This window comes from Littorina saxatilis, linkage group LG6, assembly GCF_037325665.1.
Source record: "Littorina saxatilis isolate snail1 linkage group LG6, US_GU_Lsax_2.0, whole genome shotgun sequence".
Taxonomy (NCBI): Eukaryota; Metazoa; Mollusca; class Gastropoda; order Littorinimorpha; family Littorinidae; genus Littorina; species Littorina saxatilis.
In genome coordinates, this window is record NC_090250.1 from 10732210 (window position 1) to 10742209 (window position 10000).

At 38.1% G+C, this 10000-nt stretch overlaps 1 protein-coding gene and 1 long non-coding RNA gene across 2 annotated transcripts in view; one reads left to right on the forward strand and one right to left on the reverse strand.

Moving 5' to 3' along the window:
• Positions 1 to 2267: 2267 nt before the first annotated feature.
• LOC138968074 (uncharacterized) lies at positions 2268 to 5367 on the reverse strand. Its single transcript, XR_011456084.1, has 3 exons — positions 5178 to 5367; positions 3878 to 4015; positions 2268 to 2353 (listed from the first exon to the last, which is right to left on the reverse strand). It is a non-coding gene; the product is annotated as an uncharacterized lncRNA (long non-coding RNA).
• Positions 5368 to 8446: 3079 nt separating this feature from the next.
• LOC138968465 (CD109 antigen-like) overlaps positions 8447 to 10000 on the forward strand; it is a 149014-nt gene continuing 147460 nt past the window's right edge. Inside the window, exon 1 of the mRNA XM_070341038.1 lies at positions 8447 to 8489. Coding sequence (XP_070197139.1) covers positions 8482 to 8489 — 8 coding nt within the window. The 5' untranslated portion in view covers positions 8447 to 8481. The remainder of the gene's footprint in view (positions 8490 to 10000) is intronic.

The window sequence follows — 10000 nt, forward strand, 5'->3', positions numbered from 1 at the left end:
TAGTTAAACCACACGTTAAGTTCACCACTGCGTGTGTAACCATGTAAAAAGTTACCATCTCTTTATATGTGTTTACTTGCATTGTAATCCTGGGGGTGGGGGGAGCGGGGGGGATATAAATGTATGTAACGCGCAATACATGCCTGTTAACTGACTATAATTGGAATTTTCATTTGAAGACTAGCATAGCAGTGTGACACGTGGTTCATTCGTTATTACCTTATTACAAAAAGAACAGGAGAACGGCACTGACGCAACCAGAAATAGAATTTATCAATGAAATGCTACCATCAATTAAGGAATCGATGCGATGTAAATTATCCTAAAACTGTCGTATGATCACGACATCGTTTAGCATTTAGGATCAAATGGTGCCAATGTGTCCACAATGCACTAATCACAGACAACAGTTATACGCTTTACGTACATGTAACTCTCCAACTGATATTTTCTGCCACTTGAAACAAATGACTTTCGAAGGAAAATTAACTCCAATATGTAAATATTATGCATGAATTTTAATATTTACTTGCACTTTTTGAAAATAAAGCTTTTTCTACGATAAGGTGTTTACCCCCTAAATGTATAAGTCATCCGGTAGAAAAACCGGAAGTATCGTGTTCTAAGCATATGTATATGTTTAAAAAGTTAATTGTGTTAATGTAGAGCATCCTGTCGATGTATATGTTTAGGTTTTGAATACTTTAGGGGAAAAGCATAGCCAATATTCATTGATCTTCAACTAACACCCCTAATCTCAGGGCCCATTTTGTTTGTGGGGGTAGAGTTTCAATCAGTCAAAAATCACTTTCATTCAATATTTTTCCAATACATACACGTAATTGCAAAATGTCTTGAATTTTAAGATGCTTTAACTGACTATACCAAGAAAACCTGCACTTTTTGCAGAATGAGTTTTTTGTCCATGATTTATGTTTAAACATGTCAATTCTTACGGCAAAAAATGATAACGGTTGCCTCACCCGAGGGCACGCACCCTACGACGAGAATCGTGTCTGCCAATTGAAATGCATATATTTTGAAATAAGGGGAATCATAGCATATTTCACTGTGAAGTGTCTCACTCTAATACCTTCTGGGTTCATGATGTATTTGGTTAAGTGAATTGCAGATAAGGCTTTTTGAAAATGACAGCTATACATATATTTTATTAAAACTGAAACTGGTGGAGTGAAAAACAGACATGTTCTGAAGAAGTCGTACTAAAATCATGTATGGGCTTGAACTTCACAGTTTGCGTGTTATCTTTTGAAGAAAACCCGTTGTCATCGCTAACAATGACCTAATTTACAAATACATATTGGTCGGTCATAGTCGCGTTTTTTTTAGAGAGGTAGTGTACAAAATGTCGTTTTGTACGTTTAAATTACATGTCCCTTATTTCAGTCATATATTAATTAATAAGTAAATGCGCATACCTTTATTAAACGTTACTTTCACTTTAAGATCGCTTCTAACATTTAGTATAATTTCTGACAAATGCACGCTATGTAATAATTTGATAACATTATTGACGTCATGTGGTAAAACCGGAAAGTTGAATTATTTTGCGATAGCAAAATCTTTTTACAATGATCACTTTCCTTTTATAACGAGGTGATCTTTAATGTTATGGGTACAAATCTAACAGATTGAACCAAATTATCCTTTTTCAAGCCTGTGTATGTGTAAACTCTTTTTCACTTCGACCCGGTTCGGTTTTCGGAGTTGATTCAGAATCATCCATTATGTATTTTATATGACTGTCGTTTTCCTCGGTAAATTAACAATTGTTGATGTTAAATCATTCTAGCTGTGAGAATGAACAATTTTCAAGATGTTTCTGATTGCGGTTTTAACCAGGCGTTCGGTTATCTATACATATCGATTGAGAAAATGGCATTTCCTGTTTTGTCGTCCGCATGTTATACAGATGTTGTTAAAAATAAAACTGTGTATACGAATTAGGCATTGTACTTGCTGTCTGATGGCAACAATCTTTAGCTTTCGTTTAAGGTATAATTTGCTTATATCTGTATGCAGTCAAGCGGTACATGACGTGTTTTTGTAACCTACCCCCTGCGTCATGGCTGCATTTTTGCAGAATATGGGTTATGTTACGAAAACGCTTCTCATTCTTAGGTGGTTGGGTTTAACCATTTGTCGTTTTCCGAACTGTGGCTGCAAATAAAACGAACTTTCCAAAAAACATAATATCTAATGTGACCACCCAAAGTAACCCTCCCACTATCGCCAGCCAGGTGACTATTAGCTCCGCACACAGCAGTCCAGGGCAGTCCTCAATCAGAAAATCACCCCACTCCCTAGGTTCTGCTGGAGCACCCTCGTCAAGCTTGAAAAATAAAAAGGAAATAATTATATAGTAATGTAATCAACTTGATATTTCCAACAACAAGTACAGAAGTAGCCTCGGAAATGTGTTGATAGAAAGACTAGTAGGTCCTTTCGAGGCAAAAACTGAAAAAGGCTCTGCCTGGTGACAATTTCTTTGGCCGCGTGAAAATAAAAGACACACAAAATTTGCATATGTGGGGTGTTGTTGTTGTCATTGTGTCATGTTATTATGTATGGATTTGCTTTTAACTCTGTCTCACAGTTGGGAACAGGAGAAATATGTACCGTAAAATCCCTAGCAAACGCCCAGTATCTAGCAAACGCCCACCCCCCACTTTGGGCCAAAAGTTGTGCAGAGGGGTCACTACCTAGCAAACGCCCACCCCGGATTTTTGGTTGTTTTTTTCGGGAGAGAAACGGACACATTCCACCTCGCGTCCTACCCCAGTTGAGAGTAGCAGACAATGTGCGTTAGTATGCATCCACAAATGGATGGATGACGAGGAACACCCTCCTGACCTGGATTCAGCGTGTTCTTAGGCCAGCAGACTGCGAGTGTCGCCTCCTACTTCTGGACTGCTACAGAACTCACAAGACCCAGGAAGTCAGAGAAGCGGTTGCCGCACAGCAAGTTGACTTGGTCTTTGTGCCTGCAGGCAGCACAGCTTTAGCCCAGCCAGTCGATGTCGGTTTTGCCAAACCTTTTAAAGATGGCATCAGAGACTGCTGGGTTGAGTGGACTGAGAGAAGCAAGACCACCGACAGCTGCTGGCAACCTCAAGCAGCCTAGAAGGCAAGACGTCATCAACTGAGTCAGCAGGGCGTGGGAGAACATACGACATGAAACGATCGTTACGTCCTTTCTCAGGTGCGCAATTTCAAACGCCATGGACGGTTCCCAAGATGATGAAATACTTGAGTGGTTTCCAGATGAAATCGGCGCTATCCTGCCCGCAATCACGGCAATGGAGATGCTCCAGAAGAAGCTGAGAGTGGAGACGACAGTGAAGACGATCATGTTGACTTCGAAGGACTAGAATGAGCCCACGATCATCAACCCTACCAGATCTCCAAACAAGAGAAGAAACTGTGTTTGTGCTGACGTTATTCTGAGAATTTAAAGAATCAAGGTCACTTGTGTTCTTCTTTTTTCTTCTTTTTTTCTATCACAGATCGTTGATCTTAATTTGTGTAAACAAACGATGTGTTTATTTTTCATTAAAATTGCACAAATCACATGGTTGTATCACCTTTTTTTCTCGTGAAAATGTGATGACACTTTATCTTGCAAAGGGGTGTATACCTAGCAAACGCCCACGCCCTACTTTTACCCGAAATCTGTGCGGAGGGGGGGTGGGCGTTTGCTAGGGATTTTACGGTAGTTAGTCCCTCCTTCTTGCATTTCCCTTCATAAATCCAGGCTAGAGTACTTGACATACCTAAATTCGGTCATCCCTTCTACATTCAAATCTGCTGACAATATAGTGTATTATTTTGAATTTAAATTATGAAAAATACTTACTGGATCTGAGTACAAAACTGCAACAACTTGTCTTCCTCAGTCTTCATATTCCTTTCTTCAGCATTCTTTCTGCATGCTGCATCATGTTTAAATCTCGATCCTTTCCGAGGCATTCCAACACGTTTTCCGCCGCCCCATCTGGAAAATCATTAAAATAATGACAACATAAACATATTACATGTACATGTACATATGCCTCTACATAACCAATTAAATGTGTTTCTGATTCCTTGTTGCAACACTCTTTGCAAACAATAATTATTATTATAAGTATAAAATTAACAGCTCACCACTAACACAATTGAAAAAAATGTATACGCTTTGACTTTTTAAAGGTAACTGTAAATCTGTTAAATTATCATTATTATATGAAATTAAAGTCAGATAAACAGCAGTACAGATATGACACATGTACAGATGAATTGTGCAGGAAAAACCCTTTCTTTTCAAATATGGCATGACATATTTTATGATTTATTTGACTCTTTGATTGTCGCCGGGTAGAGTCATGCAGCAATAGCTCTTAGACTAGGACTGAAATTCTGTTATCATCTGCAAATATGTCCAAATATCCCAACTTTAATGCAATGATTTAATTAAAGTAAGAAAAAGAAAGGAACCATGGATGCTTCTTGCTTTCAAAAACATAATCATTAACACCATTACATTTTTTTCTGAAATTTTCAGAATTTTTCTGTTGAAGATATTGATTGCAAAACTTTTAAAATTAGCAAAAAAAGACGCATTTTCGAGGCTTCCCTGCTGAAAACATTTTAATTCTGAGGCTTGAGGAGACTTTTTTGTATAAATCGTGGACTTCATGTTTAAAAGGTTTGCTGTCATGCATTACTATCATAAACAAATTACAACACAAACAGGGCAGCTTTAAAATCAAATGCTTCTTTTTATGTATTTTTCTTGTCACAAAATTCAACTTTTGCACATCGGACTTTGAAACTTTTCGGCCCTGTTGAATAATTTCACGGGACACCGTTTTCAGTTTTACTTTCAACAATAACAACTAGCGTAAATCAGTTAAAACTTCAAAACGAGTTTTATTATTTACAAAGTTAGTGAATGCTTGCACCTCTGCCGATTTAAAAAAAAATCCACACTGAATAATTTCATCATGAAAATGGAACCATCGCGTGTTGGGGCATGAAAACGCCATTTTTTCCTCAAAGCCGTGCCCGGTGGGGTAACCGACTGCCAACTTCGATGCTAACTTACGTCGGTTTTCATGAGTTGAATGACAAAAAGAAAACAAAAACTTGGACTCCTGATAAATATAAACACTCACCTTGAACAAGAGTTGTCGAATTCCAAGTGAAAACGCAGTAAACAGAAATAAACTGGACGGTAAATTCCCATGCACAAAGCCACTAGAGTCACCTGACGCAGAAGCCGAATGCTATTTGCGTCTCGCGCATCGCGGTAGGCACGCATTTCGCGTGAGGCGGCGGAGTTTCCTATCCCTCTAAATATAGGTCCCTGCTCTGAACAACATGACTTTTGCCTCCCCAAAGGCCATACATTAGAACAGATGAAAACCCTGGCTGATGGCAGGTCATCAACCACTGGACAAGATTCCACCTGGTTGAAAGTAAGTTGGCTTAATACTATAATAGCCTAACAATAGAAAAAGGCTGACCAGACAAAAAGTTAAAAACACCATTTGGATTTTCTTTTTTATTACACACATCCTGTTCAGATTTGCAATTAATTTCAAATTTTCTACAGACATTGCAATGGTTTTTGCCTAGAATGCAATATAACAATTTGTCATAAGGGATAGGATATGTGGAGTTATTTTGGGCTGGCATTATCCTGAACATTCAAACAACAATATGACTATATTCTGTGATCTTATTTTTAAAACTATTGAGATCAAATTCAACCCTATTAAAACAAAACTGGATTATCAAGTACCAAAGGATCAGGGTAGGTAGCTAAATTCATTTATAAGTATGGTAAGGTACCTTGTAGGCACCCGCGCCCCGCTTATGCACCGATTTCGCTCAAAAGTAAGGAGTGGAAGTTTACTAGATACTGTACCCTTTGCTGAACCAACCGCTCATGAGAAATAGCAGTATTTGATCACTTGCTATAAGAATGATACTGGGATTGGCTTCTGTGCGAAAATGTCTGTCTCTTTCTGTGACACAGACGTGTCCATGTGTGTGCAATGAAACATGGGAACTTAACAGCAAGAACCCCTGACATAGTTTAAGAACAAATGCTCAGTCATAGCGCAATAACAAAAGATGACGTAAGATCTGCTTTGTATATCGGACAAACTCCACTCAAGTGATTGAAAATATGTGTGTCACTGTCAGACACATACCATTTATATTTATAGGCAATGAACACCCAGGTACCTGTGCAGTATTTAGAGCCCTGATTTCATTTACTGGATCTTTCACTTCGTTCTGTGAGTTAGAACTGAACCAGATATGTCAATGAATGTTTTCCTGGGCGTCTGGATGATATTTGCACAGACCAAAAAAACTGAAAAATTGCTTGTGGTTTAGGTGTGCACAGTGTTTAGTTGCTACTTGATCTTTAGAAATATACACACAAGTTTTGGATTACTACATTTATCATGAACATTATGTCTCAAGAATGAACATCTATAGGCGATTGATTTGTCCCTTTTTGTGGCAGGGTGCAATTTTCTGCATGAGACAGAACTCATGGAGAGCTGCTTGGTATTAGCAATGAAGTTTCAAGCCTCTACAAGAGATGGAAAGACTCTTTTAGGTCAGGTCTCACAACTTCTTGTCAGCTAAGGTTAGGATGACCTGCTGTGTTTGAGGTCAAACAGAACATACTTTGCAGAATATAATTGGGCCAGTGATGTACAGTATATAAATACTGTGTACGTTGAACATGGTGCAACAGACAATGCAAATGAGAATGCACTGATCAGGGTATTTGCGATAAGTAGTTCATTGTATGTTGATTTATTTTCTTCTGAATGCAATCTAACTGAACCACTTTCCTGTAATAAAACTGAAACGTTTTCATGCCTTTTTCTAGTCATACCATTTTCCGTGTTTGAAATGCATGCATTGGTAACCAGGCGATGATGTGCACGAGAAAATGTCCAACTAGGTGGGAACTGAGCATTTGCTTGGTATGGTTGAAGTTGAGTGTTGATAAGCTTTCATTCAATTCACAACAGTGCTTGTCACCTAGCTGGGCTTTTTTTTCTTGCATACCACCCCTGGTGCCCCTCATACAGGAACAGGCATGCAGACAATCACATTCACATAGATATCAATATGTATCACACAAGTTCATACACCACTACATTTCACAAACCAGAAACTCAGTACACTTTGTTTCAACTTTCATGTAATTAAAATCATTCAATCAACTTCCTCAAGCACATATCAAACAAAAACAAACCATTTAAAGGCACAGTAAGCCTCCCGTAAACCATCACATATACTGTCAGGCTTTTACACACATTACACACACCCTTTCATTTAAACACTCACCACTTAAGAACATCCTAGGTGCCCTCCTTAAAGAGCGAGCAATTTTCAAAGAATTTATTTTTGCGTGGTTTATCTTACCCCTGAGCCATCGTGAACCCGTGTGGTCCAGTTTCCTTTTATTCACAATGTAGTCGTCAGTTAGTGATTTCAATGCGATTCGCTGTAAGCTTATCTGCAATAGCACGTTATTGTGTACCTCTGAATCTAAACGCAACAAACAGCTGCGATTCACACGAACTAGAGCGGTGGTGGTTTACTGTTCAGAGGAACTGGCGCTAGGCAAAACTGTTGTCTGCTACGAGAAAGGTGACACGTTTCCGGGCTTTTCTTTTTTCAAACTTTCAAAACTTTCAATTGTACTGATTTTGTCTTGATGAAAAAGGATTCTTTTATGATTTAAGAATGTTTGTGTAACAAGCTGTCAATTTATTATTTAGATTTTAAAACTTAGGTCTAGCGCCTGATTTGCCGATCAGACGGTCCACGAAAATACATTCTTTGAAAATTGCTCGCTCTTTACGTAAGGCACCTAGGATGTTCTCAAGCGGTGAGTGTTTAAACAAAGGGTGTTTGTACTGTGTGTAAAAGCCAGACCATATCTGTGATGGTTTACGGGAGGCTTACTGTATATATATATACTTATGTGTGTATATATATATATACAGTCACAGAGAAATACAGTCAGTGCCATCAAGAAAACATGTAATTCTGTTACTCAAGAACCAAGCCAAACTTCCTTATCAGGGTTGGGACTCTCTTGTGATGAAAAACGAGGAAATCCCTTTTTTGTAGATTGATTAGTGAACAATAATTGTGCTTTTCTGCAATTTCAAAAGATTGAGAGAAAATAAGGTCACACAAAAACACAATAAAACAAAATCAAGATTTACAATTATGCCGCACCTATACACACATCCTGTTCTATTTTTTGTTTAGGATTTTAAAACCTCGTCGCCTGTAATACCGAAACACAGCTTTCTTATCTGACCTGTCCGCTGTGACCTTCTGAGCAGTTCTGATTGGTGGTTTTCTCAGAGTATACTTCATAAGAAGGAGTTGAAAAGCAGACGTCTGCAGATTGCGGTAACATTTCTTCCAGATATGGCAAGGTAAACTTTGAAGATATTTTTCCTTAAACTTTTTAGCAGAAGAGTGACTGGAAACTTGACGCAACACGCACATATATTATAACAACAAAAACAACAACAACAACAACAACAACAACAACACAACAACAACAACAACAACAACAACAACAACAAAGTAATGTGTACGGTCAACATTTGTTGTGTTGTATTTAGCAGGCTGACAGGGACAGTCATAACTTTATTTACATCATATGTCTTCCCATATTGTGGGTAATTTCTAAGCTGTGCACTCGTTACTTGTCACACCGAAAGTCCACAGCTGTAACACTTTGAACGAAATATAGCAGTTACAATAGCTGCCCCCAAACATTAATACTTGGACATCTTTTAAGTTACAAAGCTTGCCATCACATGGTGTTTCTTTTCATCGAAACTATTGCGCTATTTTGTGAAATAGGCTTCAATGCTTATGGTTTCGTGCAGCAAAAATCAAAATATTGGTTTTTGAATTTCACGCATTTCTGTGATAGCATAACAAAGAAGGGTGCTGCCTACATGTAGAACGAGCGCCTCTCTGTTTGAAGATTGCTTCATCTGGTTTCAAAAATGTTTAAAAGGTGTGAAGTGTTAATGTTGTGCATATGTGTAACAGTTTATCTGGACATCGCTGCAACAACATGTGTCCGTTACAAGTTTCAAAGAAATCGTTTAAGATTGGTGTTAGTCTTCTGTGGGTACAATCCTTCTCATGCAAACGAGTATGTTGACCACCGCAACTCTCGTCAGGCTTTTAATGTTCACATGGACACACACCAAAACTTAAATGCAAGGCTGTGATATATTTTTGCTGGATTAAAGACATACGACATCGAAAAATAGAAGAAGAACAAAATGTCGCTTTTTGACCTTATCTTTTGAAATGAAATCTCTGCCGTCAAATTCCAAATAGAGTTCAAAAAGAGATAATAACGTGAATAATGGCGTCACCTAAAAATGTGGCCACTTCTTCTGCATGTCTCCCGAGGAAGTAACAAAGAATTTCGAGAACGAAGTTTGTCTCGGCGACTCAGCAATAATAAATTAATCGTAAGGTCACCACCAGGTAGTGCATGTATCAGTGTCGTATATCATTAATGTCTTCGTAACACCTCAGGCTGTCTGCAAAATTACTTCATTAAAAACTTCACAATCTGCGAAAGAGGGGCCCAGGATGTTGATTGTTGGTATGTGTGTAAGAAGAAGAGTTATATGGAACCATGTAAAAAGCCCGAACACATGTGTGTAATAAAGTTATATTGAACCATGTAAAAAGCCCCAACACATGTGTGTAATAAAGTTATATTGAACCATGTAAAAAGCCCGAACACATGTGTGTAATAAAGTTATATTGAACCATGTAAAAAGCCCGAACACATGTGTGTAATAAAGTTATATTGAACCATGTAAAAAGCCCCAACACATGTGTGTAATAAAGTTATATTGAACCATGTAAAAAGCCCGAACACATGTGTGTAATAAAGTTATATTGAACC